Here is a 16,875-nt window from a genome sequence, read left to right as displayed (position 1 = left end):
AATCCCTTGTGATTGAAGGGATTTGGGGACCTCCCCACATTGAATCTCGTGCCTCCACAGAGTATTGTGTTCAGAGCCCAGCCTTCCTAGTTTTTATAGACTAGAAAACAGAGACCATGAAAGAGGATCACTTACCATTTGTTGTCATCATCCAGAAATTGTCACGGTGTCCCCATGTGTGAATGATGTCATTGTGTTGGATATATGGGCCGGGAGTAAAATTGCTGCTGTATTATGAGTAGAATGAAGCCCAAACACTGTGTAGGGGCTGCTGCTCCCCTTCGCCTCTTCTCTTTTTGCCCTCCCCTTTTGGGTGATCGAGAGAGCCAAAGGCAAGTATCTGATTTCCCCCTCTCCTTGAATAAGGTGCCAGGAGGCAGTGCTTTGTGCTGCAGATTATGCTGATTTGTACGTGTCAGCGAGACCTGGCACTCTCCCAAAGAATCTGCTGCATTAAGAATTTGATTCACTCCAGATAGTTAAGCTTGAAAGTTGTTATGTTCTTGATTCAACTTGAAAAATGCCAGGAAATTGAATGTCAAGACTGTCACTCGGCACTCATTTTGATAAAGCATTAGCTGGTATTTAATTGTTATTTCCATTTCAGCCATTGGGGAGAAATTTTAAAAGACCAGTTTCTAGAATTGCTTAGCAGCCTATGTAACAGGAATGTGATACGCAATACCCTTCTAGTGGACTAGGGAAATGTACACCAAGGAATGATTTGTGTCAATACCTGCACTATAATATTAATACTGTGATATTCTCTTTATTACTGATGATGTACCTCTTACTAACCCTTACAGTCAATGTTGAAAAGTATGTTTTCGGAGAGTAAACAACCATTCATTTCAAATACAGGTCTGGGACAGAAGTAACCACATAACCCAATAAAATATTTACTTGGAGAGGAGGATCTTCTGTACAAAAACCAAGCAATATTTACTCTTAATTTACAAAAAACTTGTGTCAGGTTTTTAAGACCAAAAGTTGGTCAGAGGTTACAAACTTCCAGTTGTAAGATGAGTAAGTTCTGAGGATATGATGTACAGCATGGTGATTATAGCTAAGAATACTGTATTATATGCTTGGAAGTTAGTGAGTAGATCTTAAATGTTCTCACCACACACAAAAAAAAGGTAATTATGTGACCTGATGGAAGTTTGCTAATGCTGTGGTGGTAGTCATTTTGCAAATACATAAGTGTATTAAGTCAACACATTGTACACCTTGAAATTATACTGTTATATGTCAGTTATATCTCAATAATGCTGTGGGGGGAAAACCCACAAAAAACAAAGTAGAATTAACCCAACAGATACACAAGGGTCCTGTGATGAGATAGAAAGACCCAGCTGGTGCTCCTGGGCTAAAAGCAATTGGGGGGCAACAGGCTGTGGAGGCCTTTAGAGGTCTCCCTTTGCTCTCTGCCACACAGCTTAAATAAATCAAGCCAGATAGGACTAGTGGACCATGCTGAAGACCTTTAAGGAGTAAGCACATTTCAGTCTGTTTCTTTCCCATTCCTGTTCAAGGATTTAGCGTCTCTGAACTCTTCTTTTAGAATTGCTTTCAGAGGTTTTATCACATTCTTTCCAACCTTAGCTTTCTGCCCAGCAAGGAAAGAAGTTTTCTAGCTAATAAGCAGCTGTAGTGTAAGAAGTTAAGATTTCAAAACATAACAGCAGCACTAGAGCAATTACAGTCACAGATTTAATATTCATAGTTTGGACTGTGACCCGGAAAGCCCATGACTTGTCATTTTTCTGAGGGGTAAGTCATTTAGCCTACTGAGTGTGTCTAGCACACCTCCTTCCACATCTAAAACTCACTGCAGCTTTATTCTGCATTCTCATGCCAACTAACTGCTGCAATGGTAAAAACATCTTTCTTTGTGGGAACCTTGCCTGAAAAGAAACCCAACTACAAATGCTGTAAAATAAATGAAGATTAGGTTAACAGACCTAAGAAATTATTTGCAAATTTAAAAGATCTTAATTTTTTCTGGGCTTGCCTCACAAAAGTTGGGAGCATTCAGACATGAAAATTAAGGCAGAATCATTGCTGGCTTTTGATAAGTGATGTCTTAGGATGTGTATCAATATTGATCACCTACATTAACTTCTATGGAGCTGTCATTAAACAGTATTACATTGCCTTTTCATAAAGAAACATACCGTAATAAAAGAGAGGTCAAACCTAAAATCTAAAGATGATAAATAGACAAATTACTAAAAGGGACTTTTTTTTTCCTTGTTAGTAGTTAAAACTTAAACATCTTACTGTAATTCCCAGGAAGTAACATTCATCATATTTTCCAAAGTGCCTTCACAAATTGAAAAACGATGAAAGAGGATCTGCCCACTTGAGAATCAGAGTATCAGGCTGCGGGGTCCTTGGGAATTGATTGTTATATCAAATGTCTCACACACCATTGGAACTCACACCCCACACGAAGTTTCAGGCATGGCTGATAGAGAGCACTGGGAAGCTCAGAACCCTGAGTCAGCAGATTGCGAGCCTGCCTGGGTTCAGAGCATGCCTGTCTGATCTGGGAAAGTTATTTAACCTCCCTGTGCCTCAGTTTCCTTGTCTGTTAAATGAGGATAATAATAGTACATGTCTCACGGGATTACATGAGTTAATATCTACAGAATTCTTAGCACCTGGGACAGTTAGCTTATTGCTATAATTATTACTGCTGTCATTTTCCTTGTGGGTAAGAAAGGGCTGTCAAGCTGAGCCATAAGAGAAGAGCAGTGTGGGTGGCTTATGACTGGTAGTCTTGGCGGAGGCGATTTACCATGAGATCTGGGTGTAATTTGGGTTATTTAATATTGTTAGTGAACATTAACACTGGGCCTTGGGCCTGGAGAGAACACTCGTGTCTTTCCTACGTGTTTGGAGCAGCCAGTCAGCACCCAGTGGAGGAGGGGAGCTGCAGGCAGCCGTGAGATGGTGCTTGCCTCAGTCTCTCCCGTCTCCAAAGGATGTACCCTTCTCTTCCCTTCAAGTATAGGTCACTCAGTCTGGAGCCTGAAACTCAGTAGGATATTGATTCAGTCTCCCATTATCTCCCTCCTCCCTGCCTGCTTCCTGCCCCTAGTCTAGCAATGGATTTTAATCTTAGCCTGTCTTCTAACTCTCTATAAGCAAATTACTTTGACCTTAATCACCCACTCTTTAAATGGAATAAAAATGGCTCTGCCCATTCAGAGGACAGCCAGGGGATTAATGGAAATGGCAGATATTAAGCATTTTCCAATTGCGTGAAAGGAGGATTCCTTGACAGGATAGACTCTGTAGTAAAAGGGCTGTTTCCCAAGGCAGAAAGTCCTTTACCTTGATACCGGGCTTTACCCCCGGGTAGCGTCAGAGCTGTTTAAGTTTAGCTCTGCTGTCCCCGGCCCGTGTGTTTCGAGTACTGCTTTTTAATTGGCCCTCGTCTTTCAAATGTGCACAAGCTCTAATGCACGTTATGGCTTTACAGCCAGTAAGTTAAATTACATGAATTCTAACCAGTGCTGTTGAGCTGTTAGAGTCTGCAGCCTTTGAAACCACTAACTTAATTTTGTCCAACTCTTACTCGGTAACTCAAACAGAGCCAAACCTTTTCCTTTTGAATTTGGTTTTAAAAATAATAAATTGCTCCCAGGCAGTGGTCCTGGGTGCCAAATTTTTATCTGGGATCTAAATCTTCTGTCTGCATCAAAAATCCCCCAGAGTAAAGGGGTAGAGACTGCTGATGAAGATGTGATATAGGACAACTTTTACCTTAGCTCGACCTTGTGGTCTCAGCTGTGTAACTCTGGACAGGTCACCTCATCTGAGTTTCGATTCTCTTATCTGCAAATCTACAGCCACAGTAAATTTTTGAGAGAATGAAATGAAATCATCTTTATGAGCATTTTCAAAGTATCTATTGACCTGCATGTAAAATCCTACCTCTAAAAGAGCAGATGTAAGTGGGAGATTCTTTATTCCAACACGCTGTTATTACTTAGAATTAGGCTGTAAGCTCATTCAGGGCACGGCTCTGTTATCAAACTTTCAGTCTTCTCCACAGTAAATACTCAGTGAGGAAGCTGGATGTGCTTGTCTAAAGGATTCTCAGTCAGTGGCTTCACCATTTCGTCATGTTACTTTGAAGAGCCTGATTTTAGCAAATCTTTATCATTTGAGGATGTGTGTGTGTGTGGGGGGGGGGGGTGTTGAAAACGGCAGAGTAATGAGAAGAGTGTGATCAAGCTGAGGAATTTTGGGTTGTGGTATATTTTGGTTCTTTTCTGGGGGGGAAAGGAAGGGAGTTGTTTTTAAAAATGTGAAAAAACTGATTTCCCTTTGTTACTGATAAATTTATTTCTAAGGCAATTCCTAAAACAGGATTTTAGACATCTTTAAAGTAATCACAGCATTTCAGTACACGATGCCTTCTCATTTTTATAATACACTCATTTGGATGTATATGTACTGTATATACATTTGTTTTTTTAAAATGATAATTTTAATTATATTCACATAGTATATCATACCTAAAAAGTGGTTCTGAAGTAGGAAAAGCTACATAAAAATCAGTGCTACTTGTTCTTTGTGACATTGGTTATTATTTCACTGGTCTTAGACATTTTCTTTGATGTAACTATATGAGCAATGTCTTCAACTGTTTCTAGAGATCATCCTAAATCTTTTAACTGACTTTTTTTTTTTTTACAAATTTAACTCCATGTTTTAAATTACTAAAATAAAATAGATATCTAAGGCTATGTTCTCCTACATACAACTAATAGAACATGCATCAAGTACCCAGTTTCTGTGCATGTATAACAGACCTTTCAAAAAGAAGGAAACATTTAGTAAGTTCTTCTGGAGTTAGAAGCAGGTAACACCCCGATACTTATAAACTGAGTCTTTTGGAAGACAGACTGCATTTCCTAATCTGCAGTAGCTTACCCTTTTCAGTTCCTCATGGTTGTTGTTTTTTTCCTTTCCCCCCTGTATTCTTAGATACAGGATATACCCCCAAAGTCTCCAAGTGGTGCCAAGCCAATGACGCTAAAAATGCCCCTACTGCCGCCCAGATAGCTGCATACCATTTAAAACAATACTCTCAGATCAAAATCTGTAAGGACTTTTAGAACAACTTCATTACCCTTTCTGAAAGAGCTACATTTTTAAAAAGTTTATCTGCAGTAAGTTTTCAAAAGCCAGTCAGCTATAAGTTCTTGTGAAAAATGACTTGCTCTAACTTTCTGTGGTTGGTTATGTGCTAAGAAAAGCCATTTAAATGTTATCCTCACTTACCTACTAGCTTCCCCAGCATAGTAGGTGGTGCTGGAGGCCTCCCTATAAATGCACTCTACTTGAATTTACCATTACTCATGGATTTTGCCCCAGCAAAGACTTGTAAGGATTCTGGCCCAGTTCAGGGTCTCACTTTAACAAAGAGGTCAGCAGTTTGAAAGATTCATTAGTGATGGCTGCAGTGCAGTTCATATGGCTGCCCCTCGATCTGACTGCCGGACGGTCAGCAAAGCCAGCCCTCGACTTTTAACTGACTGTGCTGCCTGCGCGCGCACCTGTGTGAGCGGTGCTCCCCGTGGGTGCTGGAGACGAAGTAGCAGGACTTTCTCCTTTGCCACTTTGGGATTTATAGTCAGTCTTTAATAGTGCAGCAGATTTCAAAATATATAGTATCTGTGGTTTTTAGTATAACAAACTATTACTGAATTTTCATTTGCATCCCACTGCTTAATCTACAATCACAGTTAAAAAGGACAGGTTTTCTCCTAGAATAAGTTCTCTTTTTACATCATTGAATGTCTACCTGCATTACATATTACGACCTGCTTTATCTGTATCTATTTCTTAAATAATTGCACTCTTGCAATTTAATGTTTTGCTTTATTGATGTGTAATTACTTTAAAGCTGAATAAAACTAATGGATAAAAATAAACAAGTACAAAGTCTCTCTTAACAGTGTGGGGAGTGGATAGACAGCTAGATCTTTGTCCTTGCAGCATGGTTCTTTGTGGAGTTATAAATCCTGTGTGTTTGGCCCACACATACGGGCTAATATTAGGTCGTTTTTAAAGTGATGGTGTTGCATCACCATAGTTCTTCCCTGCTCTGTGGGGTATCATGTTGCTTTAATGTAATGAACCGAGTCCTGGGCTCCCAAGTTTTTTTCTCCATGCTGGAAATGATTACATAAAACTGAATGGCTATATGCTAAACTGCTATGCATTTAGAGAATTTCTTATTCTTCAGGAAAAATCTTACAAAGACTTTAATTCTTTGCATTTGTAACAAGTTTCTGTTGAAAATATTAGCGATTTTAGACTCTATAGCATTCTGTTTGAAAAGCAAGCATGATCTCTGCAGCAAGTTCTGTATTTTAACTTTGTGCAGATGTACACTAAAAGAACATGATGTGCTTATTTGTTGCATTTATGCTACTTTCTTTAAGTAAGATGGGTGAAATTACATATTAAATAAAAACAGCAGCTCAGACGGCAGTCCTTAGCAAATTGAAAAAGCCTTCCAGAGACAGTGGAGAAAATGAGACTATGACTTTAATAACTCATTGACTTTTGAGAGAATTGTCTCCTTTAATGCATTTATATAGTAATTTCTTTGTGGAATTTATCTGTTAACTGTCTAATATTTAAAACTAATCTGCTGTTAAATTGTGTTGGTGAAATGTTACCAAAAGTATTGTGTTTTATGTCTTAACCAAATACTGCAATTTGACTTTTGACAAAACTGCAGTTATAAGCAGACACATGTGTTCTGTTGTGTATGGCATGAAACTTCATTTAGTGAAAATGGCTGTGTGTTCTTGGGCAAATTATTTAACCTCTCGAACCTCAGTTTTCCTTTTCTGTATGAAATGTTATCTGTCTTTTAGGATTATTGTCAGGATTAAATGAGAACATGTATCAAGCACTAGCATAATACTTTTCAGTACATGCCCACTTACATTCTATGTCCAAGCATCATAAAACACATTGTACTTTTATATGGTACTTTTGAGCCAGAAAGTACTTTGTACTGAGTATTACATACTCAATTCTGAATGAAACTTTGTATTGGATATTGCTTATCACACTCAGTTCTAGAGTGAAAATTCACAATATGTAGAATAAATTTTTTTAGGGTATTTAAAGAACATATGTTTGAGTGGCTACTGAGCATAAAATGTTGTTTCCTGTCATTCACGGTCAAATGTACTTGAAACCCAGTAAGGTAGAGGTCCATCCGAATGCCCTTCCCAGTTCATGTTATAGTTCCTCTCCCCTTGTGTTTGCTATTTTCCTTTTTCTGCAACCCTGTTGTAACTTTTAAAAAGTTTTCACAGTTAAAAAGCATTTGACTTTGTTCCCTAGTCATTTAAAAATAGGTTTGATCAATATGAAGCATTAGCTAGTAGCACCGTTTGGTCGTTTTTTATTGATTTCAGTTACCAGTGCCCTCAGGCTTATGTGTGTGAGAATGAAAGTGATATATGAAATATGCATTCAGGTTAAATAGACCAATCTCCTTTTTACATCTGCAACCACTATAAACAGAATTCTTTATATGGAAGTGACTTTGGTAGACGTTACTTACACACACAACTTTAAGCCTCCTGAGCTGGTGTTTTTTGTTATTGAGACCAAGACTTGTACAGTGTTTTGGGAAGTTTCTGCCATTTAGTTACTTTTATACTAATTAGAAAATGCTATTCAGGGTTATAGATTTACAGCTCAGGAGTACACTGTTTTGGCACTTTAACAGTTGATTGTAGTTCCAGAGTGTTGGGGATTTGAAAGATGTTCTGGTAAATACCAGGGGAAGCCTGCTCAGCAGGGCATGTATTATTTAGAAAGTTGAGCAAGGAAGTTGGCTGTGGGCAGAGGTTGTTGTGTATCATCTGCCCCATCAGTCAAAGCTCCAGCAGCTGTTCCTGTCACCAGGGCTCGTATGTGTACTGCCCATCCATCAGCACTAACAGACACTGGCTGCCTCTCTGGTGGGCTGGGAAAGTCATGGACACACAGACTAATAGTGGGTATCTCACTGGCCACCAGTCTGGATGGAAGCTCATTTCCAAAAAAGGAGACCAGGCACTGACTCCTTTATCTTTCATTAGACTATTAACCAAAATATATTGTCAAGAGAATTAATTAGATTTTGGAGAATCTGGTTTTGACCAAAAATATGGCAATGGAAATGTAAGGGGGTTGCACACTTGGACCCAAAGAGACATACTAGTTAAATGAGAGATGAGATAGCTTACTTCACCAGATACTGGATTTTCAGTGCCAGATTATCACTGAAGAGGCCTTTCCTGGTTGAACAAAACCATACAGAAAAGACTGGAAATCATAAGCATTCCTCTTACAGAGGCCTGCAGAATGGGCTAGATCCCAGATCTGATCATAGACAAGCCTCCAACACTTTCCTTTTTCCCTTCTAGTATTCCAGAGACATCCTCAGAGGGAAGGGTTTGGGAGCATTAGTATCACTGTCTGATTACTGTGTTGACATTTTTAAAGTGCCATTAATCATAGGAAATGAAACTTAATGATGTAGAACAGCGATTTTCAACCTGTGTGCCGCAAGAGGCACATGGTGTGCCACAAGAATTTTTAAGACATGCAATACCTGACTATTTAGTCAGCAGCACTGACCTCTTTTCCCTTAGACTGTCGAATAAAGAAATGACAACAGCCAGTATAATAATAGCTGTCTGGTGTGACTGAATCAGAATTATACCTTTTTTGTCAGATTGGCAAAAAATATATTTTGTGGTGTACTGCAGAATTTTAGTAATTAATTTATGTGCCATGAGATGAAAAAGGTTGAAAATCGCTGATGTAGAAAAATACCCAGCCAAGGAATATCAAGAAAGTGAGCTACAACCCAATATTCAGATGAAACTGAAGCAAAATGCAGCTTAACCCTTTGTTTTTTTCTTTTCTTAATTAACTTATTACTGAACTCCTAAAGCTAAGTAATTGAGTGGTAGCTATTCAAGCAAGGGAAATGGCAACCATAGCAGAGGGAAACTGAGAGAGGCAGGTGCTTTTATTTTGTAAATATTACACCTATATAATGTATGAAGTTTATAAAGATAATGTTCATCTTAAGATTATATAATTTCAGGCTCACTTCTGTCACTTCCGTTTTTTCTGTTGATGCTGAATATACTTAATGTACTTGATTTCAATTAGTCCATGTGCCGCTTTGCCTGTTGATGGAATTTGAGAATTGTTAAGCTGGTATATGCTTGGACAGGTAACACTGTCGTCATGGGCACACAGTAAAAAGCAATGATATGGTACATGAATAGAGTAACTCATTTGTCAAAAGCTGGCAGCACTTGTTGGTATTTTGCTGGATTTTTATATCATCAATTCATTGTTGATATAAAATAATTTAAACTCAAATAAGTTTTCCTAACTGAAATGTTAGGAAACATGAAGTAACTATAGGTATCCTTATTTAGGAAATACATATGACACTAAACTCAAGTGAGCATGACACTGTAAAATGTTTCTGATGCTGATCTGAGCAGGTGCTTCATTGGAAAATAGCACAGGAACCTAAATCCATCCCTTCCCCTTTTTTCAAGACAGATCATGTTTTGCATCATAGTACACATAGTAGATTTTCAACAAAGACTGATAGATTGATATATGGATCTGAGATGACTGAATTTTAGGGTGATCTGTATAAGGAAATTGGAAAATAAGTAATATTATTAATAAGTGTTGGTCTTTTTCCACCCCTTGCAGGTTTTTATCATTCATTGGAGGATCACTGTGTGAAATTGGGAAGCCTGAAATGCAACAAAAAATAAAGGCATTCCTTGAAAAGGAAGGAATAGAGAAACTTGCAGAAAGATTACAAACAACAGTACACACCTTACAGGTCATCATAGATGGTCTCAGCCAGCCTGAGAGCTTTGACTTTCGAACAGGTAAACAGTTGAACTTGAACAGTTGCACCTTTCATTTGCATAGCTCACATTGCCTCCTGTGGCCATCCCAACAATCCTATGCCATAGGCAAAACAGCTCTTCTCCCATTCTACACAGGAGAAAACTCCAGCATGGTGACCTTCCTTCAGAGCATTTCAGTTAGGTATTATCCAGAGCCAAGGCTAGAAGCCCGGTCTCCAGATTCCTCTCCCCACTTACTTTCTACATGCATCATACATGTGCTGTTGTGTGCATGGAGGCCTGCATATTTCATCATCCTTCTGTAAACTGTTTCTATCTCAGGAACCAGAAGTCCATGGTAAGGCATTCAGTTTGCCAATAAAAAAGTGAATCTTCTTTCTAAATTACAGTCTTCCAAGTTCCTGGATTCTATGTCAATGGGCACATTGAACAAATAAGATACTATCTCTCTGTTGATTTTTCCTTCTAATTAAAAGTGCTCTCAGGTTTCAGCACAGGTTGATGGTGAGGGAAGTATGACAGCCATAGTTGTTGAGAGCAGTGACCCAGTGAGAAAGAATTAAGGTATCAGTTTCCCAAGGAAATCTGAATTGGAAGCCCTGAAATTTGAATGAATCTGCAGTTTTATGATATCATGTTTAGGGCTCAGCTCTTTTCATCCTGGGTTAGGCTATGTTGAGATGATTGCACGTGCGTCTTTGAAAAGGTTTAAGGGAATTTAAAAACACCCAGCCAGCAAGCTCATTGTACTTTTACCTCAACTTTTCAGTAAGTTAGAAATTAATTTTTTTTTAAGTTGGAGAAAAGTAAAATAAAGCATACAGTAAGACCTATGCCAAAAATGGAAGAATAGAAGCCTTCAGGTGGTCCATCCAAAGTGTTGTTAGCAAGAGTACTGAGTAGAGCAATGGTTCTCATACATTGTGGGATTTGAGGGTGGTATACCTAGAACCACTGCATTAGAAGGCTGGCAGATAGGCTATAGCTGCAGATATCCTGTTGTGGGGTTTACTGTCCATCTTTGTTTTTCTGTCTAAGTGTTGATTGCTCTGTTATTACAGTTACACTGTAGACTCGGCAAAGATCAAGTCTCAAATTATATGGTTCAATTAAATAACCAACAGCTAAGTAGAGATCCTCACCTGGTGATGCTCCTAGTTGAGCTAAAACCAGATGTATGCGGGCTCTGGACTGAGCTTATCAGTTACTGCAGTTTTTTCATTGTGACAAGTGAAATTCCAAATAAGGCTTTTTAAACACACTTTGCAACTCACCTATGCTCTAATGTAAGTCACAGTTTTCAAGATGTGTGAGAACTTTTCTTTTTAATACTTGAAACATCCCCAAGGGGGAAGGCAGACAGTCATATTTTAGAAGAGGTTATAGTATTTTGGGTGTTTCTGCGCTACAGTATTTATGTCACATCCCTTCTCTCCATGTTCTCTGAAGTGTTTCCCTTCTTGATGCCTCATTCTTTTCTGGTACTCATCCTGTCTTGTTTCCTCAGCGACACAGTTCTGTTTCATCAGCACTGTGGTTGCTGGTTAGTTTCTATCATTGGGTTCATCATAAGCAGCCTGGAGATGAGACTGAACATGTACCTTGCCAAGCAAAGTGTTAAAGTTTTCCTGGTACACGGTGCATTTTCTGATTTCTTAGTGGCCCAGGCTGTCTTCAGGAGTTTATTGGGTAGTTCCTGGCTCTGATTTTCCATGCAAAATTAACTAAACAGCTGATCAGAAACCCTGGGGGAATCTGTGCCAGCTGGACCTCTAAGAGAAAAAGGGGGAAAAGAGTTTTCAAGCATAAAAACAATCTGGCCTCAGAGACCATCCTGACCCTGGCCCTGATCAATGACTTAGTTTCACTTTGCTTTGACACTCGTTGCCCAGTGTAACATTACATTACAGTCAGTTTCTGCTTCGGCGTCAGGTGAAATTTTACAGAATCAGTTCCAGTGTTAGCATATTCCTATTTTTATGAGGAAAATGAGATTTGAGGTTTAAAGCGGACCTCTGTTTTGTTTTACAGGAAAAAAGGTGAGTTTGTAAAAAATCTTGATTTCAGTGTGGTTGGGCTGGGGCAGGAGAACAGAGGGGTGACCAGTTGTTAATACAAATGTAAAGGATAGCTTCAACAAGTAATCAGGATAAAGCCCACAGCTGTGGAGGAAGAGGAAATGGAATGGGTGGAGGGAAAATGAGGTCTTAGTGAAAGGAGATCCAAGCACAGAATGTGTTCTTTGTTACTAGAATCAACATTCAGTAATCCTAGGAAAGGGGGCCAAGAAGAGCGTGGATACATGGAATCCAGAGATAATCCAAGAGCCCCATTTAAACTGTTGGTTCTAACCTTCTCCCTCGTAAAACCTTTGTTTTTGTTTTGTTTTAACTAGAGCCATAATGATTCCTTGGCATACTTTATGCCCACCTTTTTGGGGATAGTGTTAGTGAGCAGAGAAATACACATGGGTGAACAAGAAAAGAGGGCTGTGAGGAGCTTGAGAATAGAAATCTATGCGTCTTCACCTTTATATCCCCTGGCCAAAAGATAATAATGGGGGTTAATAATGTTTGATGAATTGAATTAAAAGAAGAAAGATTAGGCACTAGCTGATCTGGGTTTCTGAGTCACAAATCATCAATGATCCATAAATTTGGATTGGATAAATATATTCAAAATGGATAGAAATTGATTCCTGATCTCCAAATTTCTGGGGGGAGGTAGTGAGACAGGAGAACATTTGAATTTCATCCACATTTGACCAAATGTTAATGTATTTTCTACCACCTTTAAGAAGTTTGAGGATTCAGACACTGGGTAAAATCTTTCAACCTTCTGTCTCCAACAGTCTTACTTTCTCAGTGTTTGTGATGTAGCCTTGTGTATTCATTGGGCAAAAATATGTTTTAATCAGCTTCTCATAAAGAGGAACATAAGAGTCAGTCCTTAAGTGGAGTGCTAATGTTCGTGTGTTAGCAAGAGAGAGTTAGTTTGAGGAGAGAAAAGTGTTTGAGTAAATTTACTTGAATTGTTTGTACTGTGTGAATGCTGTTCCTCCAACTAGGATGCATTTTCTCTGAAGGCAGGCCTGTGTCTTCAGCTTCTTTTGTGTTCCCCCTGAATGGTTAATACTGGTCTGGGCACGTAAGTGAGATGTAGTCAATACTCCCTCATTTGTGTTGTGTCTAGGAAGTGCAGTACCTTATTATTTACACTACTTGTCTTTGTTCCCCTTTCCTTGCAGATTTCAGTCAACCTGACTTCAAGAGAAGCATAGTCTGTTTGCAAGATCTGCAGGTTGGGACAGTTCTTACAGGCAAAGTGGAGAATGCCACTTTGTTTGGAATTTTTGTGGATATAGGAGTGGGGAAAGTCGGGCTGATTCCCATACGAAACGTAACAGAAGCAAAGCTTTCTAAAACAAAAAGGAGGAGGAGTCTTGGCCTGGGCCCTGGAGAAAGGGTGGAAGTCCGAGTTCTCAACATTGACATCCCCCGCTCTCGGATCACTCTGGACCTCATTCGGGTGCTGTAAGTGTCGCACTGAGGGCTGCACACTTTATTTCCTCATTTCTACAGATTGGCAAGAATAAATCAGATGTTCGTGACTTCTAGGTAGCAGAAGTCACTTAATATCAGAAGTGTTTTCCAAACACTCCTAATTTTTCTTTATGAATAAATAGAAAACCAATGGTTTGATTTCTTCTCCCCTTAAAGACAATAGGCATCCTCATGTGATTTTATGTAGTAATGGTTTTCTGACCAAAATTTTATTTTTTGTAATTCACTTTTGACTCTGCATTTTGTATAAGAGATTATTTCACTTCCACTTGCCAGCTTGCCTTGCTGGACTTATATGGAATTGTCTTTTTGATTTGAATTATGCAGTTTCAACTCTCCTTTCTTATAGATTTTTAAAAATCAGGCTTTTTGGATTTGGTTCATGATTTATTTCTTGCCAAGCAAACCAAAAATATACCAATAAAACAGATCTTGATGTGTGTAACCATCAAGTGGGTGGCTCAAGGCATTTCTCAGAAGGATATGTGTATTGATGACTTCAATAAAGTTTTGTGGCCGTGACCTGGTTTTTTGCATTGCTTCTATTTTTTTCATTGAGACCAAAAACCTGGTTTTTGTTGTTTCAGTGAATGACCTGAGGGTCATTTTGATTGCGGGAGGTGTGGCACACACTTACACAGATTTCATATAAACCAAGTGTGCTTTTGGGGAAGAGGGAGCCTCTGGAAATTTGAAGAATGACTTTCTGTTTGATTTAGTTTAGCATAGAAGGGTGTATTCTCTCTTAAGCATTAGGATTAAACTTCAGATTGGGACAGAAATGGCCTTCCTAGAGATTGAATACAGACCATGTTTGAAAGGGCAAGAAAAACAAATAGGTAAAGCAAGTGACTGTTTTTACTTGACTGAGATGGGATGTATTGGCATGCCTGCTTGTTAGAAATTATGTGAATGGAGTTATTTGCATGACTGAATGAGTTGCTGGTTTTCTCCTTGTGTAATCAGTGGAGGATGGTCACTAAAGACTGATGGATTCTGCTCATTTACCTGGGACAGTTCTGGTAAACACTGTCCTGGCATAATTTTTAATAGTGCCTCTTTTTATTTCCAAAGTGCCCCATTTGGGATAATAAATCACATGACCACCTTAGTAAATCCCTTACAGAGTGGTAAGTCAGGCTGTGTTTATTGACAATTCTGCCTGATGGTTTGCTATTCTCGAAATATGCAGCCTTCCAAATGGTGTACATACATCTTTTTAATGCAGTGGGCTCCTTAAAAGCTGTATTACTCAAGTACTATTTGCCTAACAATTTCATTTCTGAAATGCTTTTTCTTGCTTGCTAGTCTTCAACTGACAGTGGATCTTAATGTAACTTTAAGTTGATTGTCCTACTCACTCCCAATGTTTTTCCTGGTTCATAATTTGTAGGTCAGTGATGAGTGAGTGATATGCATCTGAAGAGTTTTATTTTGAAGCCTGCAATGTAATTTCAAATAAATGCGCTTTTAAATTGAGGTATAATTGGCATGTAACATCTTAATTAGTTTCAGGTGTACAGCATAATGATTTGATATATATATATTGCAAAAAGCCTAACATGGTGGAGATTCTATAAGGCCTTGGCTATAGAAGAGGGGCATGTCCCATTCATCCTGTAACCCTCAGAATGTACCATGTTACTTGGCGGTCAGTATATTCATCTAAACCTAATCCCTGTTCTACCAGTAATCCACGATGTGCCTTTGAGCTGGTGTCTTTACATTTCTGTGGGCTTCTTTTCCCAAGGTGAGAAAAATGGGCATTATTCCTGCCCTTATGGAGCTTAGAATTTATTGAGGGAAAAAGTATCATTAATCAAAGAATCACATAAAAATATAAAATTACAACCATGATGAGTGATATAATGGTTGCAGCATTTAATAGATGGATTGACCCAGTCAGAAAATGTTTCAATGGGTTTTGATAGTGATGTGAAAGATGACCAGAAGTTAACTAGGATAAATGTTTTGTTGACCTTAACGAGAGTTTTTTCGATAAATAATGGGATGAGAGGCTTAGTGGAGTGGGTTTAAGAGAGAGTAGGAGGAGTTAGATTGGAGAATATATGCAATTTTTTCAGGGGTTTTGGTCATAAAGGAAGAGAAGTAACACAGAGGCCAGAAGAGGAAAAGAATCCAGAGACAGTTTTTTTGTTTTGTTTTGTTTTTGGTTGTTTTGGGGTGGGGGTTTTTTTGAGACAGAGGAAATAATATACACAAATGGAAATGATCCAGTAAAATAGGAAATTGTGATGCAGGAGACAAGCATTGCTGAGATGATATCCTGAGTGGATGAGATCAGGTGGAATGTAGTGCACATGCGATTGGTCTTAAGATAAGAATATAAAGAGTTCTTATTAACAGGAGAGAAGATTGAATGTATGGGCACAGATGTGGGTAGGGAGATGTGGTGTTGGGAACTCGTGAAAGGTCTCTTTGGATTGATTCTATTTTTCTCATTGAGACCAAAGATTGAGGGGAAAGTGAGGTGGAGATTTGAGAAGAAAGGAACAGATAAGGAAGGGATGAGCGGGTGAAAAGCCTCGGGAAACAGAGTGTGACTTCCAGGCAGTGTTAAATGTTCCACTTCAGGTTAGTGGGCAGTTGAATGTAGAATCATTCAGCTTGGTTATACATTTTCTTCAGCCACATCAGCTGTGTGGGCACAGGTCCCGATTACGTGAAGGGGTAGATCAAGTTTGGGAGTTTGCCAAATGAGTACAATATAGAAGGGCAGGGAGTTGAGGGCATGTGGACAAAGAAAGTATTGACCATGGAAATTAAGCTCAGTAAGAAGAAAAGCAACAGTGTAAGGGGAGTGTGGGGGGCAGTGAAAAGTGTAGGATTAATGGATTGTAGGTCCTCATGGAGTTGGAGGAATGTTAGAGTGGGATTAATAGAGGGCATAATGGATGGAAAAGACTAGTTGTCAAAAGTAGGATGCTTAACTTTGAAATTGCAGTTTTGGGGGTTGCAGTTTTGGGTAATTACAAAGGGTAAGGGGGAGTCAACCTCGGGAATAAGCAGCAGAGATAGGGAACAAGGATAAGATCATTAGAGAAGAGGAAACCAAGGAACGGAGTTTAAGGAAGGATTACCTATGTGGATAATGATTTTACGAGGCTGTCACAGAAATGCAGGCATAAAATAATGGGGCTTGGACCAGAATATTAGTGGTTAAAACGGTGAGAATGGGATTATGGATGTAGCTGGAAGGTGAAGTAGTGCACACAGAGTTTCCTGGTATGTTGTGTGTCTAGGATGGTTTGTAGCCTAAGCAGCCAGGAGGAAGAAATGGCTGCCCGCTGACTTGGGCAGGCTGTGGGAGGGCAGTTTTGGTGAAGGAAGTCATTATGAGCAGG

General features: G+C 39.0%; 1 protein-coding gene across 4 annotated transcripts in view; it reads left to right on the top strand.

The window, feature by feature from the left end:
- Positions 1-14,037, top strand: part of SRBD1 (S1 RNA binding domain 1) — a 143,292-nt gene extending 129,255 nt beyond the window's left edge. For all 4 annotated transcript variants that reach the window (XM_016204094.2, XM_016204093.2, XM_016204091.2 and 1 more), the window contains exons 20-21: positions 9,781-9,965; positions 13,195-14,037. In XM_016204094.2, the coding sequence (XP_016059580.2) occupies positions 9,781-9,965; positions 13,195-13,484 (475 nt within the window). In that variant the 3' untranslated portion in view covers positions 13,485-14,037. The remainder of the gene's footprint in view (positions 1-9,780; positions 9,966-13,194) is intronic.
- The last annotated feature ends 2,838 nt before the right edge of the window (positions 14,038-16,875 follow it).

The sequence above is a fragment of the Miniopterus natalensis genome, chromosome 13 (genome assembly GCF_054644295.1).
Source record: "Miniopterus natalensis isolate mMinNat1 chromosome 13, mMinNat1.hap1, whole genome shotgun sequence".
Classification (NCBI taxonomy): domain Eukaryota; kingdom Metazoa; phylum Chordata; class Mammalia; order Chiroptera; family Miniopteridae; genus Miniopterus; species Miniopterus natalensis.
The sequence above is the reverse complement of the archived record's forward strand: the minus strand, read 5'-3'. Positions and strand labels throughout refer to the sequence as shown.